Below are 26,930 nucleotides of genomic sequence, written 5' to 3' on the forward strand. Positions count from 1 at the left end.
GAGATCATTCAACGAAAAGTCGGAAAAACTTGTAAATTAAAAAATGTGGACAATTTTTTTGTCATGTCCGCGACTAAAAATTATAAATCCAGGCTATAACATAGTTTCCTGTCATTCCGTCAACGACAAGCTGTGCTCCATGCAACAACAACAAATAATTAAAAGTTATAAAAACGGTCAACGTAGATGAGAAAGAAGCGATCAGTGGTTGAAAGGAGCAGTGATGCGTAAAAAAGCCTGGTGCTTGTATTTCTTGGATCGCTTTCAAGAAGCGCTTCAGTTCATCGGACGAGTCAAGTCTGAAGTTCTCAACTTGAATTTATTTGACAGTCAGAAATATTCACTTCTCTGTGAACTTGCTTACATTAGTGCTCGGTGTCAATATAAATTGAAAGAACATCAACTCGCTGTGGCGTTTGGATATCATCAAATTAACCAAGTTTTATAATTGACACTTTTAAAACGCGGTTTTTGCATTTTCTCTGGCTGGAATTAAGTAAATGTTAAAACAGACGTATTTATCGTGTTAATCTCTTATTCAAACAAGAAATTCTGAACCGACATATTTAACGCAGATTGAAGTGTTTCAAATAGCATTGTTTTACGGCGTAAAGTTTGAAGTGTACTTGATGAAATGTTTGGATGACGTAGATTCGTAGAATAATAGATATTACACACATACACGTAGCAACGATAAAATTAACATGGCGTTAGCTGATTGGCTGACGTGTATGATATAAAAGTTTAAGCTTGGTTCAAATCACCCCCTGGATGCTCTGGCCGGCGAGTCTCTGCAAGGGCTTGTCCCTTCCCAGTCGGAAATTATACCAGATTATGTATGGCCATTTGATCACTTATGTCTGATTATAACAGATTATGTGTGTATTATGTTTGTTCGTCAGAAAGAGTTACATAATCTTACATATATCCTAGTTTATCATAAACAGCCCATCGATGGTTCATGGTACCTTTCTAAACCTTGCCTCAAGTAAGAATTTCTTGCATAATGTTGGTATAAAAATCGAAATTTTTTATGTACGTTTTATCAAAAATATTGGATTGTTACAGTATTTACGTATCCTTTTACCAAACTTGAAAGACCTTATTTCTGCATGTCACTGTAAGCCTACCAGGTAATTGGAAACAATTAATTGTGTATGGACTATAGATAATTACCAACATTGTAGGTGTGAAAATTGTATAATATGATAATGATCACACAGTAGGTACTGTATTGTAATGATAATTGTGGTAGTTCGATATTACAATAAGTGGCGATAAAATGCAAGGCGCAAGTAGAACAATTAACCGGTTAACTTAATTATAAATCATTATTATAAGATGGAATGTACATTTTCAAAATTTTATGTAAAAACGCAAAATTGTTCCTTTTGAAATCATTTGTAGTTATAAAACCTAACTCACTGCCACGCTTTCAACAGCTCGTACACAATATTCATTTTCAACATGGCGACCAAATCGCAAACCTTTATAGTTGTTCTCTTACGCCGAAGAGTTCTACGTCATCACTCTACCCATAGTTCTACCGATAAGGTTTTTCCCTTGACCAATCGCGTGGCATTGATTTATTCCGCGCTTTTTTACGAAATGTAGCCTCATGGGAATTCTTTTTCTTTGTCTTGAATTCCTGTCCTAAGATCTGATGAACCCGTGAGGCCGTGACTTGTTCGCTAGTGATAGTTAGCGCTATTCCTATAGTGCTTGTTAGTTAACCCCTAGTTCTTTTGTGTTAGCCTAGCACATCAGTTTAATCCCAGCCAATTTAGTATGAATTGGAAGTTGAAAAAAAAATTGGAAGTTATTTAGCTGCAATGTATTGTAGCCTATCAGTCAAGTGAGTACGTAGGCCTAAGTATTAATTGTTGTGTATGAGTATGACTATACGCAGGTAATACAAATATTGTTTAGTTGGCATTACTGAGACATTTTTGTGAGGTTTTGTAATCTTGTAGCATGTAACTCGCTAACAGGAGAAACAAAACATCACAGAAATATCATTTTACCCGAAGCAAACCTTTTTGTGTAAACTCATTTAGATTAACGCGACTTACCTGTTCCATTATTTTTATTAGGTTTGTATGAAAAGTGCTGCCGATTAGCGTATACTACGCAGCAGTGCTCAACTAGTGAGCCAGATGCTGAGGAATGTAACCAAAATAGTAGATCACTATCAAGTCTTGTACGAACTGATGATGAAAGGTAAATACTCTTCCATTTACTGTTATCATTGCTGAAAATTACTGGCATTCATTCTTGGTTCGTGTGTGTTTATTGTAGATGTTTGAAAATGTGTAATTTTTTAGTCTATGTTAAACCTAATGTCAATGTTTAACACCAGTTTGTATTTAGTGGAGTCGGAGATTGGGATGATGGGAGGGCAAAGAGGGCTGCAGCTTTGACAATATCCAAAAGACCAAAAGAGCCGCATTAGAGTGTCACATTTCTCACGTTTTGTCTGAGGACGAACGAATCTTGCAGCAGTGGGGAAGAAATACACACTCACCTATAAAGAATTCTTATTTTATCTTCGTTTCATTTTCTAATTTCCTGCGTTCTTGCTTTTGTCAAGTAAAACTTTCAATAAATGTCATTTAAAACGTATACGTTGCATTAAGCCGCAAATGATCGTAGCTATTAGTAATGTTACTGAAAGGGCTTTATGTCAGGTAAAGACTAGGCCCAGAGAAAAATATAAGATAATTTTTCTCAGGCTCTTGCATGGTTATATAAGGCTTACGATCGGTCGCCATACTTGGGCCAAGCATTGCCCATTGTCAAATTTCCTGACCTCTTTCTAACATATATCTGTGGCTGTTGAATGGCGGACGTACCTTGGGCCAACTTTGTTCCTAACATGTGCGGTAGATATCACATAGTAAGGCCAAAGATAAATTTCTGACTGGGTTCAGGACTTGCTAGTACTTCTCTGGGCTCTTGGAAATTCTCTCTTCTCTGAGTTATTTCCCTTGTTCTGCTGAATTGAAGTTAGTACTGAATTATTATGAAAGTGGGATCCCATAAATGGTAACCCCGTCTTTCTTCTGCAAACGAAGAAGAACACATGCACTTCTGATAGATTCGATTATAACAGGTGCAAATTGGAGTCAGATTAGGATCGAGAGACAAAATTGCATTCAACCGTCTGTTAGCGAGAAAATTGCGGCAGACATTTCAAAAATTCTCGAAGTAACCAGTTGAAAGAAATCTCGCTAACGAACAATGACTATCATGCTACTGGCATTATGGATTACGATGATGACGACGCTAGCCAACACTAGCCAAATCCAGCAACCAACACAGACCAGCGACAAGCATCGCTCAAAAGAAAAATGGAAGAAAAATCATCAAGAAGAACGAAGTTATCAATCTGTTGTGGACACTTCTACATTTGATTCTGCACCCGATTAATTCTTAGCCGGTAAAGTACATTACTCATTTCTAAATACATCGTAGCATGTTATTGGTGTTATTAGATATTAGCTAGCGCACATATATCATGATTATTAATAACAAAAATATTAAATACGTTTCTTACTCTGATTTTACCTGATAAATTTATGTCCCCAAGGACAACGCGCATATAAATTCATACTGTAGTTATATCTTATTTGTTCTGCGTAAACCACGCATCATAATCATACTCGAGAAATTCAATTTGAATTAAAAGTTAATGTATTCCTTATCCCCATGTCGACTTCTATCTATACTTATTTTTCCATATCATGTTTTGTGGTAGATGATTTTTTATTTTATTTTATTTGCACGGACACAGGCTAACTAAGCCACATACTTATCAACGGTCACTTTCACCCCATTGTCTACCTACAAAGCATTCTTTTAATCTTTTCTTACGCTAAACACTTTTAGCTACGTTTTATATTAACCCACCTTTATTGCTTTCATAAATGACTTACATTAAGTACTAGCGTTAACAAAAACGCCGTACGATTATTTTGCCTTGTTTGTCATCATACCAGGTTGCAAACTGCTATCCTGTATAAGTCAGAATCTGTTGATTTGTAATTATCCCGTAATAACCTCGATTCACAAATGGGTCCACTAACTTGCATACGACAAATGCAAGCAGAAAACGAGTTGGGGCGAATCGCGATATTAAGCTTATTACTCAGACTGATCGAACTTTTATTTTCTTCTCCTGCATTATGCAAATCCTCTTAACCCTTACCCACCCTTATACTTACATTATCTTGCTATATAAGTTCGGCAAACCAAACGCGTTGTCCGATATCATTGTGTCAAAATATTGAAATGCATTTAGTTATAATGGCAATCATTTTATTCAAACTTTGTGTTAGGTTTTGTGTGCAACTACATTTACGATTCTTTTATGTTACTTTGGTTTATGGTAAAAGTATATAACAAAAACATATCAAAATATTTAAAAACCCTTATATATAACATAGTATTAGTGAAGAATGTTTACTGCTATTTTTTTCTTTTGCATATTCCATCTGTGTACGTTCGTTGACCGCATCAAAATTCTGGCTGGAGAGAAAACAAATTCTGCATTCACATTGCAAGCTGACAACAAGAAATCTTGCAACCTGCCAACGCCGACAATTCCTACCTCGAAGCTTTTATGGGTTGGGGGATTTATGTGGCGTTTGGATATCATCAAATTAACCAAGTTTTATAATTGACACTTTTAAAACGCGGTTTTTGCATTTTCTCTGGCTGGAATTAAGTAAATGTTAAAACAGACGTATTTATCGTGTTAATCTCTTATTCAAACAAGAAATTCTGAACCGACATATTTAACGCAGATTGAAGTGTTTCAAATAGCATTGTTTTACGGCGTAAAGTTTGAAGTGTACTTGATGAAATGTTTGGATGACGTAGATTCGTAGAATAATAGATATTACACACATACACGTAGCAACGATAAAATTAACATGGCGTTAGCTGATTGGCTGACGTGTATGATATAAAAGTTTAAGCTTGGTTCAAATCACCCCCTGGATGCTCTGGCCGGCGAGTCTCTGCAAGGGCTTGTCCCTTCAGGACTTGCTAGTACTTCTCTGGGCTCTTGGAAATTCTCTCTTCTCTGAGTTATTTCCCTTGTTCTGCTGAATTGAAGTTATTACTGAATTATTAAGAAAGTGGGATCATGGTGTAAATATTGCTAATTCGATACAACTTATTCGGACAATATAACAACTAAACTTTATGAAGTTGGTGTTGGTTTAAGAAGCAATATAGAGACAGTAAACGCAACGGAGTCAAAGACAATTAGCGGAGTCAACAGTCAGACTTGGCCTAGGCCAGTCTAAAACTAACACCACCACCCCAAATCCCATATCGCAATCGACCAATTCATGGAGATTTGTGGATATTATGCTCGTGTCGATCAACATGGTGCGCAGACACAGGAAATTATCAGAGCAGATTGCTTTTATAACATCGGGCTTTGTTTATATGAGCTCGGTGATTATGACGCAGCAATATATGAAGCGGAGAAAAGTCTCCAACATTATGAACAACACAATGGTCCTGTGGATGACAGATGTAAATGTTATTCGTTGCTAGGTCGGTGTCATCTTGAGAGAGACGAATACGACGAAGCTTTAACATATTTTCAAACTGAACTTGATTTAAGGCTTCAGTTCGTTCCAAGCGGGAAACAAGATTCTGATAAAAAAATCAAACTCGCCAGAAGCAATATTCAGATTTGCCAAAACTCGTTTACTCAGTGATATGCGAGAATAATCTGTTGCTGCAGAAATAAATATGAACGTGTATATATTACGAAATGATCCATTGTCTAATTTTATCGTCATACTTGCTTGTGATGCAATAACACTATTCAATATTTTACATCGTTTGTTCAAACTCATCTGCGCTAAACCTAAAAATCGTTCATCAGCGTCAATACATGTTTTGTGATTTCATAATTAAGCTTTTTTAAACATTGTTCTACTGTAAATATTTCTGGCTCTTTCACGCATTTCACTTATTTTCTCATTGGTAATGCTAACTGTATTATGACGTCATAACAACAATTATGTTGAATTACTCCAAAAATTATCCGCATTATCAATTTTTTAAATAGTTGAAACTTGCTATTTACACGCTATGATTCATGATGATGATGATAAAATCTGCTTTGAAACGTCTGTAATTGGTGATAAATATCGATAGATGGCCAACAACAAAAGTGCTGGTACCTTACTACAATGAACGGATCACAAGTTGAAATCCTATTAAAATCTGCTTGAGAAGAAAGCATTGTATCAGGTCCTAGCATAGTGGGACATGTTAAATAATGAATTAGCCAATACTCACAATTTCTAGCAAGATGCTGGCACTTACACGTTTTCGCTTCGAATTCAACTTGGAGCAAATTCTGTACTTCTCTAATCAGCTCTGGAATTTGCGCGCGATTCTCGAACCTTCATTGCCAGTGTTCGTCCTTCATTCATTTGCCTTGTGTAGTTAAAGTGGTTGATTGGTAGTTAAGAGAATGTGAAGAATAATGTGGGTGACTTACAATTTATAAAGTGGGGTTGACTTAAATAGTGTCCAGTAAAAGTTTATTGAAAAATGCGTTAAATAATTTACCGTGAACTTAACGTTCTACTACCACACGCGAATATTGGCAACCTTCGTTTTATTTTATCAGGTGTAAAGAAGCAGCCAAGAATGTTTCAATTCCGTTAATTGCTGGAGCAGTTAAAACCGTTCTGACATCCATGTTTGATTGTAATTACACGGCGGCTATTTCACCGCATTTATAGGTCGCGCAGCCTGTTGTTAAAGATAGGAGGTTAAGTTAGGAGAATGGGAATGCAAAAAGTTGATTTTAGCTATTGAAGATTTTATTGGAGTTAGATTAAGATTAGAAGGTAGATTTAAGTTACTATGTAATAACATTTAAGTTAGATTAACAAGAAACTGTGAAAAACAGCTGCAAACTAGCGATATATTCCGGTGAAATAATGACAGCTTTAAAATTATGGTTTATTAAATTATTAAAACTAATTACTCATAACCTTTTTGCTTGTAGATTCCTTTGCGTAGGTGGGCTGATAAATTTGAAGATTTCTGGACTAATTGTATTTATCAACTGATTTACTGTGGGCGTGTGATCTAATCTTAAGGTGGATTGTCGAGTAACAGCTCGTTTGAAAAGCTGTGTGCAGAAAACAAAATGATTTGACGTTGCCATGACTAGACTTCATTGTTATTGTTTGAAGTGATTAATATAAACAGCGGCAGCTAACGGACGCAACATGCGCAACATGCGCAGTACTTTCTCGTGGGTTTGCATATTTGACATTGATTAGTAGGCTACTATATAGATTAACAATAGCTGTTTGTGATATCACAATATAACGGTGGTCGGTCAATTCAACCCAAGGAGTTGGGTCGTTCTGCATCAAATCGACCTTGAAGCCAACCTAACATTTTGTTATAAATGCAGTGATTTGCGATTTTTTTGTTTAACCTGTTGTGTGAAAAGAGTGACAGTTTGTCAGTGCATAACAATGCTAACTAATGCTAACTAGATGCATAACAATGCTAACTAGACAGAGTAGTTTCAATTGTTGGTAATATAGAGGTGACGTCATGCGGTACAGCGGTGTATTAGTTTTTCTTATCACCATTCATGTTGTTTATATGAACAGGGCGACATGTGCAATGACTTTGCGGCCCATCTTGGTGTGGTCCGTGTGCTATTTGTCAGCTCTCACCAGAGATGAACACGCTCGGTTGCCTGAACTGAGTTTTACATCGAGTCTCTCTTCACGATTGTTGTGGAAACAATTTTCGTGCGAAGTGTGTTATAGTTGTGATGACGTACGTACGTCCGGAATCACGAGATCGTGTTATTTCATTAACTTATTCCATTCCTGCCAGAGTCACGTGCCCACTTCACTGTTATTCTTGTGTGTTCTTGTATGAAATTTGTTTGTTTTGCAAAAAATTTGCCTTTGTGTCTGAATCGATGTGCATTGTTAAATGACAATAAAAACTATTGAAGACGTCGTCGTTAGTATTTGCATCATGTGACAAGGCGTTCATATTATGCATGGACATCAAATCATGCTCAAATAATAATTGTCTTCCTGCAAGACAAAAAAGTTGTAAGTTATATTAGAAGCTAACCATTACATGGAAACAGTTTTTTTAATTGTGCATGTAACACAATCTCCGTACATCAATGATAAGCCCCTGATTGCAGCCATAGAATCCCTTGATACAATCTTGTCTCAATCGCTCCGTGCATCGGGTCTACTACTTAGGCTACGTCAGCACCAAATAATTCTCACGTCATGATTTAGGGATAATTACTTCAGTACAAAGTCGCAAAATCAGGCTTTCATCAGCGATGGTCCGAATAAGCAAATTGTTGATTCAATTTGACCTTCTGCTATAGAAGCCCCAATTACTTTCATTTTTCAAGAATCAATAACTGATGCATGGTTAAATACGTTAATTCCTTCATCTACAGTCCTTCCATTCTTTATCAACAGTTGCCACTAAGTAACTCGCGTCCTTCGACCCTGCACTCGGTGCGATAGGTTCCAGGTTCGATTCCCGGCCATTAGCCACTCTAGCCCAATTCACGGCCATAAGCCACTTTAAAAATCATACGTTATAAGCCAGTCGTCACGTGATGAATTAAAATTTCCAATGACAGTTTTCCTATTTTAAGACTTGTCTGGAAAAAGTGCTTTCTCTAGTTTTAGAACTTGTCGTGAAATTGAAGAAAACCCCTAGTTTTCAGATTTGTCAACAAATTAGGGAAAATCCCTAGTTTTAAGACTTGTCGAGAAATTAGGGAAAACCCCTAGTTTTCAGATTTGTCAACAAATTAGGGAAAACCCCTAGTTTTCAGATTTGTCGAGAAATGAGGGAAAACCCCTGTATTTCAGAATGTTTAGAAATTGGGTACATTCCTTTTGTCACGTAATTAATTGGAATTCCCAATGGAAATTTCGTTATTTTCATAGCCAAGAAATTGCGTACTTTCTCATTTAGTAGTCACCCGACTACATACAAGTATTGTACATGAGAAAGAAAAGAAAGCAGTTGAAAAATTCACGTTTACAGAAATGACTGACTTTAATCAACCACTTCTTATGGTGACTGCAATTCTTAGGACAAGCAAACTGGCCTTTGAGCGAAGCGCAACTTCTCACACGCCTGGTTCGTCAGCCGTTTTGACTTTCAAACTTAAGAATTTCTCATCTGTTTTCGCTCGGAAGGGAATCAAACCACCATCTCTACCGTCTGTCTTGGCCGTGCGAAAGTTTAGTTGGATTAGTATTGACTCGGTGCTGACTCGGTGCTGACTCTGATGATTGCATTGACTCGGTGCTGACTCTCGCATTTAACAATCGGTGACTCATAAAATCATTTCGGTAAGAAAGTTCACATTCAAAAACTAAAATAAGGGGAAAACATTCGCTTTATAAGTAAGCTTGAAAATCAATGAAAATAAGAGACAATTGTACACAACCAGGCCATAGTGCAGCGGAAGCAAAAGAGTTAAAAATACAAAAATGGCAGGTTAAGCATCAACACCCGCCCCCTTTGCAAACGTCTGATTGAGTAGGAGTTTTCTTAGCAAGCAATTTTCAAGTTTTGGTCTTCGGTTAAAAGAACAGTAAAATGAGTCTTTGTGTTACGTTTTGTTGTCCTCACTCTTAGAAGTACAGGCACATCTTTTATTTAAAAGCAGTTAAGTCAAGTTTCTGTTCACACAGCTCATTTCAGGAGCTCCAATACCAAACTGTCAGTCCAACTACTTGTCGGACACACGTCGATAAAAAGACACATGTGCTTAATTAACCACGGAAACGCGCAATCGGCCGCAAGGGAGAAACGCAACAGATACCGGGCAAAAACAAGTGTAACATTTGTATTCTCGCCATTGGTTCGCTCTTCATACTTTGGATCACTGTAGCGTCACATCGTCGTTTGTTGGGCGTGTTGACGAAAATCTTTCTCGTAATTCGGCTAACACTGAAAAACAAGCAGCTGGTATTAAGGATTTAAGACAAGGTAGACCGGGTAAATGTTGCTACAACTTACCAACAAGTGAGACCACTACAATCATGAACAGACCAAGGTCTGAAGCAGGGTTTTAGGAATTAGGCTTTGTCGTTTAACGTGGACAGTACTATTATACGCAGGGTTGCCATCGGTCTGGACTCAAAAATAAGGACGAACTCGAAACAGAAGAAGAATACTACCTTAAACAGTGCACAACAGGAGAAGGCAATCAATGTTACAAAAATGAAAAAACGAGATACTATTTGCATGTTCTCAATTTTTGTATCTGTGTGATACAAAATGGTATACAAAAGGTGTCAAAATGCCCAAAATACGAACCTCTGCCCTAAGTATAAGACAAAACTAAGGACGCAAGTGAAAATAAGGACATTTCTTAGGAAAAAGGACAAAAACATTTTCTAAGACACGGACCTGTAAAATAAGGACAAATCTTAAAAATAAGGATGGTATGGCAACCCTGATTATACGGTTAAAGTAGTCACGTGATTAATATGAAAATTGGTGATTATATTATATTCGCTCAGCAAAACTACGGTTTAAAATTAAAAAAAAAACACCAACAGGTTGAATTGTTCGTTGAAACATAAGGAGTGGCGTTATATTGCGCACTTTGGGCTGATATGTCGAAAAATGTTAAAGTAACCTTCACATTTAGAGTGATAACTTCTTAGTGCGTTTTTTAATAAAATTGTTGCCACCAATTACACCAGTTGTCGCCATATATATTAATTTTTGCCACCAATTGTTAAAGTTTTTTACCAATATCTGAAAGCATAAAGATATATCAGATGCCAAAAAGTGGTTACTGGTATTTTCAAAAGTTTTTTGCAATTTCCTATTAAAATAGTCATGTGATTTATCTGAAAAAAGTGAATACGTTACTTACAATCAAACTAATAAATTTATACAATAAAATTGTTAAATATGGTCTTAAAATTGTAGTGGTAATTTTTGTCGAAAAAAATCAACTTCTGGTTAAAAATTCCGAATCGAAAAACATTTTCTGATTTGACCCAAACCCATCAAGTTTCAAGAAAATTGAACAAAAACCGCAAAAATATTAAACATAGAAATTTTTTAAAGTTACGGAATTAATCCCCTATGAATATGTATAAAAGAAAACTGTGTTCTTGTCTGCATGTTTATGGGAAGTGCGTTTGCTACAAGTAGCTTTGATTACAATTTAAGTAAAGAATTCAGTTTAAACTTGCGAAATTGTATGGTCAAATCAGAAATATTGTAATATTTTCATAATTTTACTCTCTCTCCGCATTGAAGGGAATCGTTTACGTTTACTCTTTCACACACCAATAACTCGACTAACTATTCTCTTGTCTTCTCTTCTCGCGGTCAATGGTTTTCTGAACAGCGGGGGCTCGGCGTAACAAGAAAAACTTCTAGAAAGTATCACTTGTAGAAATACTTAATTTACACTAAATTCACTTTCTTTAGTTTTACAATAATGATGTATACAGGAAGCCAAATGTTTTTGCTACTAACCTGTAAAAATCCGATCAGTTTACGACGTATAATTTTCGAGTAATTAACGGTTGAAAATTTGTGTGCAGTGTCGGCCACACATAGTTAAAATAGTAATGTCACGCCCCCAGTTTGCTTAACAACGTACTACTACTTTAAAAACAATTCATGTCAGTGGCGGGGGTGTTCCCCGGCCGATTGAAAGTTGGGGATTTCCCGAACTAAGACCAACTATTAAGTCGTGCTACCTTTGGCACAACGCAATGATTTATTAACGTAATTGTAGCTTGAATTATGTTGTCAGAGCTAATGCGGGTGGATTTATTATGTAAAAAGAGTAACAAGCTAGTGCATACTGACGGAGCCGATTTTCATATTTCTTGGTAGATTTAATGTCAACTAAAAGCTTTAGCTAAGTTACCACACGTTGTGACGTCATCAAAGTACCGGTAATTACAACGTCAATTCGCACCGTACTGGTTTTTAATTCAACGAGCCTAAATGGAAGGTTAGGCTGTGTAATTAAATTGGTCAAGGTAGCCGCTATCTTTTGAGAACCCGGTAACTTATTAATTTGCTGAAATAAAATACTACTGTGTATGACAAGTATGTTAAACACCATCTGTTGCTTATTATCTGCATTTGGCTATCAATCACTTTTATAGCGGCACACATGCTCGAATTTAAAGCTGGCAGTAACGCATTTATTGTGACATCACAAAAAATATCGATCACTGCACGACAGAACGTGGCAAGTTTACTGTAAACGATAAATAAAGCGATAAAGTGTTGCTCCAACTAGTGGATTGTTCATTTCAATTTGTTCATATTTTGTGCACTTGTTTTAACTCTATCCTCCTACGTTAAATGAATAAAGTTACCGTAAGTGGGTCGCATAGACCGGCGTTGAAAATAAGGGATAAGGCTTTAAAAGAAAGGATGTGTTAAAAATTGATTTTAGTTATTTAGTGTTAAACTAAATCTAACTTAGATAAAACTTACGTTTAAAATCCAGCTGATAAGAGAAGAACTTGAAATGTCTGCAAATAAAATGAGTTTTAAGTTATAATGGTAATTCTTCGAATAACTTGCGGTTGCTAAAACTTTGCTGTTAAGTGGCGTTCTTAAATTAATAGTTTTAGCATGTTGCGCAAAAGCGATATAAAACGTTTGTTACATGATGAGGTTGTATCGTTGTTCTGAATAATTTAAAGCTAGGAATTGGACAAATTGCACAAAAAAACAAGCACATTCCCGCCGTTTCACTGTTTGAAACCGGGGATTAATCAAAATAGGCGTTAAATCAATCATAGACGTTTACAAGCGTGCCAATGATTAAAGGACGTTGCTTTGTTTGTTTATAAAATTTGTCTTTTTTCCGGTTTACATCGAGTTAATCGGGATTGTCTGTTATGATTGTCGCGGGATTCATGTCGAGATGATAAAACAATGAATTCGTTTTTTTCACATATTAGACAGGTTTGGGCACATTTGTCCTTTTTCATTTTATGATTACTGTATAATTAAAAGTATCAATGGCGTTAAGAGATGGATAATAGCATGACAATAAAACAGGTCTTTTCCCTAAGGGGCGTATTGCAACACCCGCGCCTAGATTCGCCACTAATTGATAACAATCTTTTCTTTGTAAGTCATGAAGTCTGCAAACATCAAGACAAAGGCTTCAGGTTTAAACTCTGGAATCTGTATCATGCAAACCCAGAATTCGGTAAAAACATTCTTTTTTGCCTTTTAAATGTTGAATAAAAAATTTGATCTCCCTTCATAGAACTACACTTTACAGTATTTTTGAAAAAAAATAAGTCCGTTGTGTTAATAAGATGTTTATGCAAAGATTTCTATGTCATACAACAACATTTGTGACGAATATCCGTTTCGCGAAGGTCCGGTTTGAGATGCAGCAATACAGGTCAGCACTTAACACTTGAACAATGTCGCTGTGGACATTGTTTTTTGACTGGGATTGTCAGTAAGTCTGCATTTTACGTCTGAACAGTTACTTAATAAGTTGGTCACATAGAGTCTACGTGGCCGCTACAGTCATTTCAGTTGGATTAGCCATGGATGTGTGACTGATGAACCTGCACAGCGCGTACTTTGATAGGCTTACAAGTGCCAGTGACACATGTTAGCAAAGTGACCATTCTTTTGATGTTTTGCAGCTGTAGAATTAATACTGATGAAGTTTTGACTGGTTTAATCAAGCTTTATTATGGCGAACGGTCTTTTTGTGAATGTGAAAATGGCGACTCTGAACTTCGTAAGAGAGACTAGCATCACAGCTAAATTGGGTTGTGTTGTATTGAGCCTGTTTTACACGTTGTCCTTCTTATTTAATCCCCTTAAACCACTGGGAATAACCCCAGGAAACCTTATACCACCCAATTTCTGGATATGGACAATTTTTACGCATCAGTTTATAGAAACTAATTTCATTCTGCTCATTGTAAGCTGCACAATTCTCATAATTTCATCGAGAATATTGGAGCCTGTTTGGGGAATGATTGGATTTCTTGTTTTCTTTGGAATCACAACTGTTTTATCTGGACTCTTGGCTGGAGCCTTCTATCTTGTATTCTATATGCTCACCTTCAATATAAAGTATTTGTTCGACGTAAGTATTTATGGACTGGCTGGATATTTAGCCGGCTTCCTGGTGGCGGTTAAGCAGTGTCGAGGGGACCAGATGCTCGTCGGTTCCATCGGACTTTATTCGAAACATCTTCCATTGCTTTATGTCGGGGTTAGCGCCTTGTTAAAACTAATCGGAGTTCTTTCTGGAGGATATCTGTCATTGGTTGTGACCGGGACCTTGGTGTCATGGGTTTATTTAAGGTTTTATCAGAGTCACAACCGAGGTCGCGGCGACGGTGCGGAGAGTTTCAGCTTTAAAACATTTTTCCCTCCCCCACTAGATAGAGCTGTTGGTGTTGTGTCCGACATCACATACAACATTCTGCTTAAGCTGAAGATTTGTCACAAAACATCGTACCGCTATGATGTGGGTGCTCCAAGCAAGATCACGATCACGTTGTCTGGAGTTGATGCACTGGATGCAGAACGACGCAGGTTTAACTGTTATTATTTTTGAATTGAATTTACTTGAAATTTAGATAACTGAAGAGATTGGCGGCCATACGTTATATATTGATGATTTAATAGTTTAATTTGTAAATAACTTTTGGCCAAGTTTTACATGCAACAAGATTTCTATCGAGCGTAAAATTTTTGCTGTTTTAGAAACAAGGCTATCAAGGCACTGGATGAAAGATTGCAGAAGTCTCAATCTACGGACGGCGACTCGACTGAGTGGCCTGACCTAGCAGGCGAAGAACAGAAGAAAGCTCCCAATCCAAGATCTGTTGATGATACAGTATCGACATCATCAGCTACATCATCACATTCTGACATCGTCAGGATAGATCTTGAAACATCAGATGGCAACACTTCCCATTAACAGACACACGAGACCTTTATTCAGAAACGATGAGATTTGCAGAGACATTGTCTGACACCAGGTTGTAACTTTGCGTGGTGTCAAGAACCAAACCATTGCTTGCTCCTCAATAGAGCAAATATGTACTAAGCTTAACGCTGTGATCTTCGTGGTTTGTTAAGGATACCCTATTACACTTATCGGATGTTTATGTGGCATATATACATGTAGAGGGAAGCCTTTTCGTTGTTTGTTTGTTCATAGTTTACTAACGCACTTTATCTTTCTGCTTTTACATTATACAGCCCTTGTATTTGATACGCAGTTTTCGCCAATGCAGTTGCCACGGTAACTACTAAATGATATCCACTTTGTATCCACAACGATACATACAAAGAGAAGTTGAAGTTGGGTCAAAATTTGATTTCGACCAAAAGTTTTACTATAGCCCTATTTAAAATGTGCTGTGTTAATAAACTATTTATCTGATCAATGCATAATGATTTGAATGTCACAAATAATCGATTCTTTGCCATTTTAAGGTCGGTGAAAATAAAGTTGTTTTGTCATCTCTGAGTGAAATGCCATTGATATCATCAGCCCACTATACCAGATTATTAGCTTTACTACAACACTTACTACAGATCACAGCAAACATCTTTAAAACCTCGCCCATATAACTATTCTCTTAGCACCTGCATATAAAGAATGGACACTACAAGATAGCAACAAGCTAGAAATGCAAAAAATAAAGACCAAATTTGTGAAAAATGCAATATTTATCAAAGCATAATATAATGGCTCTAAAATACCCGCTTCATTTGGAGCATAGTTGACGATATAAAGGCTTGTTTATTGACACAGGTTTTATGTCTACGAGCTGGTTTATTTCTTGAGACTCGTCACAGAGGCGCAGTCCTTCCCGACCGTCTAGTTATCGGCAGGTAGGTGTTGGTGACTTGATTCATGACTATGAGAATGCACCACGCCGGGCAGAAGAAGCAGAGTCCCCAGAGGAAACCTTCCACATTGTTTGCGACGAAATTTGAGAAGAGCGACAAGATGATGGTGACGGAGACAAGCGTGAACCCGAGAAGTCCGAATGTAGCGTGGTACACCTTCAATTGGATGAGCTTCCAGTTCCATTTCTTCGCAACTTGAGGGTAAAGCAGAAAGACTCCGAAACCAGCTTGCACCACGCAGTATATGATGGTTATGAGACCAAACATGCCGTGCCATGATTTAAAATGTTCTTTGCTGTTTTGAATCTTGTTGAGAACAATTGTTACAAAGCCGAGTAAACCACACACCACAGCACATGTTTGTAGGGTCCAATGCACACGGACCTGCACGCAACTCAACAATTAAACAATTTTGCCATGGAACCTCCTGTAGTAACTAGACTGCAGTGTTTGGTGGTGACGACACGGCTAGACTAGATTATTTGAAGTTTTGAACCGAGTAATAAAAGAAACTTCTGCAAAAGAAAATTGAACTAACTTTGGTTTTCCTCGACGCTTTCAGCAACAAACTACTCTCCGGGTTGAAAACAAGGATCGCTTCAACCATGAGGCACATGAACGAAAATGACATCAATGCTGGGTGCCAAGAGAATAAACCTGCAAAAGAAATACATGAAGTTGCCGTATACGCAGCATATGCGGCACGCGCAGGAAGTGGTTTTGTTTTCTTTCGAATAATTCTTTAAAATTGCTTGAACACTTTTATATTTGCTTGATTTTTTCCCAAAATATTTATAGAATTTTTCACCAAACCCACTGAACAAACACAATGTTACTGCCCAAAAGCATAACAGTATGAAAAGTTATGCAACCAAGGAATTGTCCAACACACAGAACCCATCACATTCTCATTACTAACAGATACAGCCAACATTTGCCATATGTCACAAATCAATATCTTTCTCCAACTGATAATCCTCGTAATTACTAGCTCTCCTCAAGTGAGATCGCCACATCACAATGGAATTGATTTATCTGGTGCGTGTCGTTTCATAATTAATGGGTTTTCTTTGACATTTTATTCTCTGTCTTTTTCCCTCTCAAGTCTCTCTTTTCTCTTCTATTGACACTTTCCTTTTATTTTGTTTAATATAATAATTGGCAGAGGTTGATTTCAGGTGAATTGCATACGTGGTACATTTTATACTAGGGATATGGGTTTAATTTGACAAAGACTAGAAGATACCAGTAAGCAGGTTTACATTATTAAAGCTTAGTGCACAACATCACACCAAAATTGCGTCTTTGCACACACGATTTTTCATTGAAAAATGCTGCATATATTTAAAAAATTTTCAGTCGATATTGTAGGTAAGACAAATGACATCACAATTAGGGCAGGAGCCTCAATGGAAAGTTTTCTTTTAGTTCGCCGGATAAGTGTGCCAATAAATATAATGCCAAAATTTGTGCCACGCCAACGTATAATACTTACAATAAAGACTATGGGACAAAACGGCAAATTCGCACCGGAAACTGGCGCATCATATAAACTTTCCAGTAGGGAGTAGCAGGGGTCTAGTATACAAATACGTCTTGTAGATGTGCACTACTGCATTACAAACGACAAAACACTAAGAGAGTAACTATTTTACCGAAAATAGGTCACGCAACAAGTTGTAGAAATAGTCGGTCAGGAGAATAGGTATCCAAAAAGTCGATTTTGGTTATTTAAGGTTTTATTGAAGTTAGATTATAAGGTAGGTGTAGTTTAAGTTGTAGCCTATGTTATAATGATTACGTTTGGTTAACAAAACTTGTGAGAAACAGCTTCGAACACACGAAATAGTGGCGGCTAAGCATTAACCGTATATACATTGCATATATGCTGGCTAAAATAAAAAACAGACCACATAACTTACTTGTCCCCGGCTTTGAGATGTAAAACATGAAAAGCGTGAAGCCTACTGCTGCGACGTGGGCCACCATTCCGCTGAATGTACGAAGTGCAGCTAAAATTTTATCTCCTTTTCGATGGTTTTCCTTCATTAACTTTTCCTTGCTATGCCCCACTGCCACTTCACAGTCAACCGAATCCTTAGAGTGCTTAGACATTTTCATCAGCAATGTTTGTCTTGACGCCACCGCGTGGTGTATGGACTCGTTGAATAAAGATTGAAAATAGGATTGACTTCAGATGTTCGAAGACAAAAAATTAATTATAACCTTTTTCCTTTAAATTTGTTGATTGCCTTAGCACGGTATTAAAGACGACTAATGCTGCTATCACTTATTCTATCACTAGTTGCTCTGTCGACAGTATTTTAAAGCAAATTTTTCACAGCTCCCGTAACACTTTGCAATGAATCGGCCAATAAAATAAGATATTTATATGACAATTTGTACGGTGCTTCTTGCCTTCAATAAATTGCCCTGGGCCATTAACAACTAGTGGTATGTCGAAACGCCACTTTGTATCTTTCGACGCGGCACCCAAGTAAGCAACGTTGTGTCGCCGCTGGAATAACCTGAAGAAATCTCACATCCTATCAAATCAATCATTTTCACTAGGAACCGGCCGTCGGCAGCGCGCGTGTAACGTCGCAAAACAAACACTTGGTCGATACTGTATTAGTTAGTTCTTTTATAATAATCTATAACACAGCTTTCGTGCAATCCAACCATCGCTTAACCAATGCACGCGTTCACGGTTCCGTACAACATTATCACGCCAGCCTATTGTCGTGCCATGACGTACAAGTGAAAGAAAACACTTTTTTTATTACGAAAGATTCTGTCGTTTGTTGACAAATAAGAGACTTAAAAATAAAAATTCGTCCAAGAATTGTGATCTCACAATGGCAGTGCTGAGCAAATAGGTATTCAGAGGCAGCGCGAGATATCTCTCGCGTTTGCTGCCAAACTTTGCACCACAGCATCAGAGCACAAACGAACTTATTTCTAAACAGAAATATTTCTATTTGGCGGCGAACGTCATCTTTATTCTTCGACGGTTGGAAGCCAGAAGGCCATGTTGAGACAGGCCGAGGCGAGCATCATAAAGCGAGGGTTGAACTTGACACACTGCAAGGGACTGGGGTGCTTGCCGTCCAACACAGCGGTCTTGCTGCCTGTCTCCGAGTTCCAAACATGGATCTGACCGTCTTGTGAACCTGCATGGAATATGAGACGTCAAATAAAATCATAATTGGTCAAGCAGTCAAGGGTCTGCTGCTATACACGAGCAGAGTTACGTGTGTGTGATGTGTTTTGACGCTGTGTAACGTTTTGAGTACAAGTTGGTCAAATTACCAAAGCAGTGAGTATGAGTGCATAGTTTGAAGGAAATTAAACAAGTGATTGAGACAAGATTCACGAGTTATGATTCGCCAGAAAACACAAGCAACCACGACACTGGCACAATTCCATCGCTTAAGTTGGAAAAAACCTCAAGAACAGTTAAACTTCGATTTCAATGGCTAGATTAAGGCTTGAATGAGTTAAAGTGGTTGGTTAGGATTAAACCGAGGTTAACTTGCAATAACTTCCTGGTTAAGTTGACATTTATGCAAGGAAAAGCAACGTTCATATTTCGCAGGTGAATTAAAAGCCAACCAACGTAAAATCTCAGATAAATGGTAAAGACCTAGCAGAGTACTTTAGTTTACAAAAGCAATAAAATACATGATCGTTTACTTCGGGCACGAAGAACAACCTGTTTAGCAGATGGTTCACATCAAAACTATCCAATTAGTCTTTGGTGAAAACCAAACAATTACAGGAATGCACAAGGTCTGGTGCGATTACTTCGGTTTGAATTTGTGCACAATATTTGAACTAGCTCAAAACTTCACCTGAAAGTACGTATTGTGCGTCAGGACTGAAACTTGCTTCCAACGGAATTCCTTTAGTGTTGAGATGTCCCATGAATGATTGAAGCGGTTGGCCGTGGAACGCGTCTATCAACCTGCGTGAACATTCATATAAAACACACCTTCCAGGAAGATAACATTGATATTTAACACTAGCACATTTCTAACTCGAGGCAATGTGTGAAATGACCGCACAAAGCTGACCTTGTCACAGCGCCGTTCGTAGAAATCAAAATTAATTTTCCATCGGGGCTAAACTTCAAACCGGTCCAGTCGCAATCTTTGTCTTGCTGCAACCGGAACGTGGTGAAAGGTCCCTGGGTATGACGTGGAATGAAGAAGTAAGTGGAAAAGCAAAGATCAATTTCACATTTTGAATTTCTATACCAATGCTATGCACCATTATATCAACATATTGCAAGAAGTCATGCATATCAATAATCATACCAACAGCAACTCGCTACGTCACATCAAAGCTTTCTTCTTTTACTGCTCTACTTTATAACTTCTACCACTGTCCTCTCACCTTGTCAAAAGACCTCAGGTCATAGAGTTTGATCATCTCTGAGTTGATCCCAGCCGCAAATATCAGGCCTTCGGGGTCAAACGAGGCCACAGGTCGACCAGGCATGTGCATTATGCCTTGACAATTCTGCGACCTTAAATCCCACAATCTGATCGTCTTATCGAGGGATCCAGAGAGAAACGTGTCATCAACTGGCGACATGCACAAACAAACGACCCGCTTCGTGTGGCCGTTGAAATATCGGAGGTATTTGTTGTCATGGATTGATTGGTATCGAATCGCATCTGTTCAATTTTGTATGTTAATAACATATAGATAAATTAACATTATGTCTTATACTTCATAGCCTAGATATGCTTACTTAATGTATGCAAATTGTTAATATATTTTAAACAAATGAAACAACTTGCAGTGTTTCCAACATACCAAGCAAAAAGAATGTATTTTTTTATTTATTACACATATTTATCAATTCTCTGACAATGAATCGAATTATTTAATTATACACAAACCACAACCAAATACTCACCATCAACCTTGTTGGAAGCGTAAATAACCGTGTTTCCAGCGTGAGTGTAGTTGATGTGGTCCACACCATATTTTTTACTGTACACAGTGCGCTTTGGCCTGAAAGTTGAAACAAAATAATAAATAGTCAACATTTTCAACTCTATAATATTCAAATTTGCATTCAAAGAATAGACTAATACATTGCTTCCTCGATCATTCTTGCATCGTTTAACCGGCACTCGATTATACGCCCACCTGATAAAGCTGCTTTATGAGTTAACAATAGAGCAACATTAAAAATATGAAGCCTCCTGCAGCTACAGAGTGTGTTTGATATTGTGTATTCTCATTAATGGTATTGAACTGTTGTTCGTTGTTAAACATTAATTCGTATACCGTATTTTTAAATTTGGCTTCATGTTCAAAAGAAAACATGAAACGTGAAAGAACTGTTTCATCTCTTGAAGATAAGAATTCAATTATCCGATATTTTTTTGTTTATCCGCTCAAATTTCTAAAACCGAATAATCAAGGAAGGACCATAATTTGTTTTTACGGTGTCAATTTATAAATATATGCAATTCCATTTTTTTTTTTCAACAAGAAATCGTACAAAGACAGAGTGTAACAGCAAGAGTGCACAAAAACCTCATTTTTTGTTTATTTATTTCATTAATCAGTGTGAACATGAATGAGTCTCTAGCCTGTTTCATACTTTCCACAATGGATAATAATCTGTTGTGCAAATTGTAAAAAAAAACTGATACACATTTATGTACACATTTCGCTACAACTTTGCAATTTTAACAGTCTGGGTGTTATCACATCAAAAATTTTCCATTTGCATGAACCAAATTGCTAAGTCTATCACGTCTAACCCCGAATGGAAAGTGCGGCAGTTTTTGACAAGAAATCATTCGTGCAAATGGTGTGCACTTAAGCTTCAATTCTTTGTTTACTTGTTACAAGTTGATGTTCAAGTCAACCAGCTTTTCTTTGTTTATTTATTATAAACCGGCGTGAAGATAAAAAAGTTCGGCGTGCACGTTAATGAACTTCACGCGTGGACTTCAGTGCGGCACTTTCTGTTATGGTGCCTGAGCAAGCAAAGAAATCTTTCTTGTGCACTCTCACTTTGCAAGTGCATCATAACAATCCAAACCGGAAATAATTTTTACAAATACTTTGGAAACTCAGCAGCCGAGTATTTGAATATTTTCTTATCAGTGATCACAAACATCTTTGATATGTCAGATGAGAACGGCAATTAACTTTCTAACCAATCAACTCAAATTTATACAAAATGTTTATCGAAAAAGTGGATGTCAGACTTACTTTCCTTCATTAGCGCAGTCGTATATCACAATCGAGTCATCGTCACTGCCTGAAATCAGACTTTCTCCGTTTGGGGCAAAGTCAATGCTATTCACTCGATCAGAATTTTCACGAAAGACCTTAGCAACACGAAAACTTTTCACAACACCGTCACCAAGTTTCATTTTGAGGGAGGCATAAGATGACCGTCGCAAAAACAAACAAAGTTTCCCCTAAAGTACAACTTCCAGTTTATTTTCAATCCTACTCTTGTTTCCTATAATCTGGAATTGAAGTGCTGAAATGCAATGAGAAAAAGGTCTATATTTAATGCTATGTCAGTATCTCCTCTTTAGCGTATAGGCTAGAGTAGACTACCGGAATACAAATCAGATGCATTAATCGCAATTCTTTGGTGCTGCCTGCTTGGAAAGCCTAGGCCTACATTCTGAATTTATTTCCTCAGTTCGAGGATAAAAATTATGATATTATACATTTTTACCTTTCCTTGCAGCTAAATTTTCCAATCAGGCTATCGCTACCAACAATGCAACAAACAAAGACTCAAAATCTGACAATTCGTTACAAACAAACTTGAGTTAATCCCTAAAGCACTACACGCTACTGCATCACTACGCACTGTGCTGGGATTAGTTTTGCTAAACTTGTCTCACGAGCTCCATTCAGCTACCAGTGTTGCCAAATCAAAAACATAAAAACGCCAACCTTCTTGAGAAAAAGAATTAAATCATTTTGCAGTATATAATTATCAAATTAACTGAAGAGATTGATTTAAAATAAAAAGACTTATTAAACTATTATTTTTGCAATAGTAAACCAATTAAGCTATTATTTTGAAACTCTTTAAAAGGAGATCTCAGAGATATTCAAGATCATTAATTAATCTTATTCGTGTCACGTTGCATCTTATTATCTCCGACCCAATTGTCCTTGCGCTAAGTCTTTAGCAAGGCGCAGTTGTGACCTCATAACTTCATTGTTCGGAATCCAGGTTATTGTTTTGTGTCGTTCTATTTCTTTCCCACGATCTTGCCCCATTTTGGCAGAAAAAGATTTTAAAGCAAAACCATTGTTCCGACATCTTGTTATCAAGTGTACTAGACCAATTTGCAAGTCCATATATTATGACTAGTTCCTACTTGAGTAAAACTTCAAGATATTTTCGTGCCAAAGTTGCTGACGACATTTGAATAAATCGACTTCTCCAATTCTAATTATGCAGTAGCTTCGGAAGACGCTGTTTCCATTGTCTTCCAAGTTGTGATGTTGTAATTACGCATCTGTTATTTGCCGTCCAATGATTGCACAACGTTATGTTTACTATAAATCATTCTCAGCTCACAATATAATTATTATCCACCTGAACAATAGTTGATTGACAACTAGTCCGACAACATGTTTCTCCATTGCATCATGTGATTGCCGAATTCAAACAAACCCCTGTGTGATTAACGAGTTAATGTGTTAACATGTCTTTTGCACGATTAATAACCGCATTGTTGTTTTCAAATAGATAGTGTTGATTGATCCTTTTCTTATTTTCATTTAAGATTCCATTGTTTGAGTTAACACAATAAACCCTTCAAACCAAACTAATTCCTGTTTATTAAGAGCATCGCGACCCAGCATAGAACTTTGCTTCTTTATTGCATCCTTCAGCGTGTATATAATATACCATTGCATGCTATCATTTAGCAGTAGTAATAAGAATTTTGAAGAGGAAGTTCTTATCTGTTCTAAAATCAATCTCCTCGAGAAGTTGAGTAATGCAAGGAGATGCGCTTGTCGAAAATTAGGTTATTAAAACTCTTTTTACTTTTAAAATTATATATTTCCAATCTAACAGGTTGGGCCAACAGCCGAAAGATCTCTATTTCACAATCTGACAACTTTCATTGCTGAGTAAATTTATGCGATGCCAATTGCCAGCCCAACCACTCTGCCGTCTCTATTTTACTTGAAGGTGCTCACAACTTTGAACTCAAGAATTATATATTTGTGAAGTCACAGAACACACAGCGTTATTGCTATATTGAACAGTGTCGTCACAATTAAAAATAATGCATCACAAAAGGCTCAAAGCTCTAAAAATAAAATAAAATAAAATTTGGAATTTGATCACAGCGTCATCCAAGCAATGCTGGATTCCGACTTTTACACACTCGCTACGACATTCAACTGCTTGGCTCCGTCGCCAACTGTCAATCTTGTTCATATTCTGACGACATCATCACGACACAATGCAGCTTTTCTCTTCAGGTAGGTTGCCATCTTGTCTTTCTATTTCCATTATGATTCCGTCGAAGATAGCCTTGACGTCCTGAAATGTACAATATAGGTAACATAATTGCAACTTTGACGTCACTGTCCCAAACAAAAGCATTAACGTATTCAGATGAAATAAAATTCAGGTAGAATTATTTTAAAGAGCAAAAAATATTTTTGAATAGAAATTTGGCATTACCGCGAAGCATAGTTTAATGCTTTAATGAGACGGTAATTTGCTGAGTCAGCAGGAAACTGAGCACTTTTTCTCACAACTCTCACCGAGTCTTCCTTTGCCGAGGTCTCGAGAAATATCACTTTCCAGCTTTGAGCAAGTTCTCTTCCCTCCTCTGTGCTCACTTTCCTCTCACGATCGAGATCAGTTTTGTTCCCGACGAGGACGATGGGGATCCTAGACATAAATCTTGTCATCAGTTTTATCTTACAAGTGACCGGTAAACACAACACAGCTGTCAGGATAAAATCATGTTAAAATATCCGGTCAAATTTACTTGATTCTTCCGAGCACGTCCATGAGTTTGTCGTGGATCACTTTCACGACCTCGAAGCTGAAAAAAGTGAATACAAAGATGAATTTGGAGGCAACATTGACAGCCTGGCACCGGTGTGTTGCCATAGGTAACCACCCCCACTCTAAATTAAGAGTTGAAGTTTTGATTGATTTGATATCACAATTAAACCTATAATTAAGTTTCACCGTGTTTAAGTTTTCTACAATCAACCCACGGTGATAGTGACGTGCATACCAGCTAACAAAACCAGCACAAAAGGTATGGTTCTTGCTGATATGGTGCCAGTTTCGAAAAGTTTATTTAGCCAGTTTATATATTCTTATAAAAACGACCACGTGTATGTATATTATGGCATGAGGTATATTTGAATCTCACTTGCACACACATTGTGATGTAACAATAACACAGTCCTGAAAGAACAATCGCCAAAAGAAAGTTGCTCACCTTTTAACTGATGTGACCGAGTAGACAAGAACGTAACCATAGACATCCAATGAACATGAAACGGGGAAGAGAGAATAATCTTCCTGGAATGACACAAAATTAATTCAAACTTTATCGCAACTGACCTATGTTGTGTAACTTGGTGTTTAAATACGAAGCCAGCATTGAAATATTTAGCCGTCGTTTGTAAAGCAAAGTGACGTCATAATTTCAAATTTAAGTAGAAGCTAACTGCCAGGGCGATCGCCTCCTTAATTTTTCTTTAGATTAGAATTTTAACAATTTCAAAATTAAATGTCTTCCGTCATGGCTAAGTAATTTTTAATTAACAAGATTTCATAAAAAGTTTGATCAAAACAAGAGGCGAATATTCCAAACAATCAGACACTGCCAGGACAAAGCTGAAAGTAATTTCATGAATTCTCGTCCTCACCTGCCCAGCCGTATCAACGATGTCAAGTTCGTAATTTTGCTCGTTCAATGTGTATTTTTTATAGTAAGCTGCAAAAAACAATTTTAATCTTGAATAAGTTTTAAATTTAAGCTTAATTTGTGATCTATGAGGAACTCATAAGAAAGATATGATTTCGACATATCAAGACGATTGTAACAAATGTAAAATTCATAATCAAAGAAGTGCACAAAGAATATTTTTACTTACTGTCTTCAATTGTAGGGCGGTATGACGTCACAAACTCATTCTTTACAAACTGGACAGTGATGGCTGTTTTTCCTGAAGAGAATAAATATTTTTATTCAAAAAGCTAAAATTACACAAAAATAGGAAAACGTTAAAACAAGAATGAGGAACATATTTTAGCCAGGAAAGCAGATGGCATCAAAATTTTGCTTTTATGCAAATAAAAAAAAATATGTCAGAATCGAAACTTGCGCAAAGACGAGCTCAGTAACAGAGATTGGAGCAATTCAACGTCATCGCCGAGTTTAAGTCGCGCAAAGACTTTCCTCGGTCCAACAATAAATGATGCGATGCACCGCCGTTCATATGGAAGGCTGAGAAGTGCGACTCGTTCTGTTCGTAAAATGACCAGCAAGGCGACATAAAATTAAAATATCAACCTTCTGAAGCTCATTTACCTGCTGTCCGGTATCCCAAGATGGCCAGTTTTCTTCGACGAGTTGGCGCCATTGAGCTTATCTTCGATGACGTCAGTGTAATCAGATTGTTCAAAATTTACAACGAGTTGCAGAAATCTGACAAAAATACAAAAAAATGAGAAAATAATGAAATACTTTTATAAAAAGTTAACGCGTGGGAGGAATATCCGCACGAACTTAGCAGTGAAACAAGATTTCTCTCAAGTCCATTTTAATTTATTATTTTATTATTTTATTTTATTTTATTTATTGCCGCAGCAAATTCCTAATTGAGAGTAATGATGACAAATACAAAATGACAAAAGCGACACCACTCGTTCATAGACATCTTACATATACAACTTACACCCACCATTTAAGCTTAGT

The 26,930-nt window shown here is 37.1% G+C and overlaps 4 protein-coding genes and 1 long non-coding RNA gene across 6 annotated transcripts; 2 read left to right on the forward strand and 3 right to left on the reverse strand.

Annotated features, from left to right (window-relative positions):
• The first annotated feature begins 1,420 nt into the window (after positions 1-1,420).
• LOC143471070 (uncharacterized) lies at positions 1,421-6,407 on the forward strand. The gene is made up of 3 exons (XR_013119470.1): positions 1,421-1,855; positions 2,094-2,220; positions 2,371-6,407. It is a non-coding gene; the product is annotated as an uncharacterized LOC143471070 (long non-coding RNA).
• A 6,968-nt stretch (positions 6,408-13,375) lies between these two features.
• LOC143470040 (transmembrane protein 115-like) lies at positions 13,376-15,567 on the forward strand. The gene is made up of 2 exons (XM_076967883.1): positions 13,376-14,631; positions 14,803-15,567. The coding sequence occupies exons 1-2, from the start codon at positions 13,775-13,777 to the stop codon at positions 15,017-15,019; spliced, it is 1,074 nt and encodes a 357-aa protein (XP_076823998.1). The 5' UTR covers positions 13,376-13,774; the 3' UTR covers positions 15,020-15,567.
• A 38-nt stretch (positions 15,568-15,605) lies between these two features.
• LOC143470042 (transmembrane reductase CYB561D2-like) lies at positions 15,606-18,560 on the reverse strand. Its single transcript, XM_076967885.1, has 3 exons — positions 17,883-18,560; positions 16,499-16,617; positions 15,606-16,344 (listed from the first exon to the last, which is right to left on the reverse strand). Exons 1-3 carry the CDS (start codon positions 18,079-18,081, stop codon positions 15,901-15,903), a joined length of 762 nt encoding a protein of 253 aa, XP_076824000.1. The 5' UTR covers positions 18,082-18,560; the 3' UTR covers positions 15,606-15,900.
• A 161-nt stretch (positions 18,561-18,721) lies between these two features.
• On the reverse strand, positions 18,722-22,501 carry LOC143470041 (WD repeat-containing protein 82-like). Its single transcript, XM_076967884.1, has 6 exons — positions 22,204-22,501; positions 20,888-20,985; positions 20,359-20,642; positions 20,037-20,149; positions 19,815-19,927; positions 18,722-19,133 (listed from the first exon to the last, which is right to left on the reverse strand). Exons 1-6 carry the CDS (start codon positions 22,365-22,367, stop codon positions 18,961-18,963), a joined length of 945 nt encoding a protein of 314 aa, XP_076823999.1. The 5' UTR covers positions 22,368-22,501; the 3' UTR covers positions 18,722-18,960.
• Positions 22,502-24,240: 1,739 nt separating this feature from the next.
• Positions 24,241-26,662, reverse strand: LOC143470044 (GTP-binding protein Rheb-like). Of its 2 annotated transcripts, none has more exons than XM_076967887.1 (7): positions 26,544-26,662; positions 26,107-26,178; positions 25,879-25,946; positions 25,446-25,528; positions 24,981-25,037; positions 24,751-24,880; positions 24,241-24,523 (listed from the first exon to the last, which is right to left on the reverse strand). In XM_076967887.1, exons 1-7 carry the CDS (start codon positions 26,593-26,595, stop codon positions 24,434-24,436), a joined length of 552 nt encoding a protein of 183 aa, XP_076824002.1. In that variant the 5' UTR covers positions 26,596-26,662; the 3' UTR covers positions 24,241-24,433. The 2 variants fall into 2 exon arrangements, with proteins under 2 accessions (XP_076824002.1, XP_076824001.1); XM_076967886.1 differs by having other exon boundaries at positions 24,668-24,880.
• Between the last annotated feature and the right edge of the window lie 268 nt (positions 26,663-26,930).

This window comes from Clavelina lepadiformis, chromosome 9 (genome assembly GCF_947623445.1).
Source record: "Clavelina lepadiformis chromosome 9, kaClaLepa1.1, whole genome shotgun sequence".
Lineage (NCBI taxonomy): Eukaryota > Metazoa > Chordata > Ascidiacea > Aplousobranchia > Clavelinidae > Clavelina > Clavelina lepadiformis.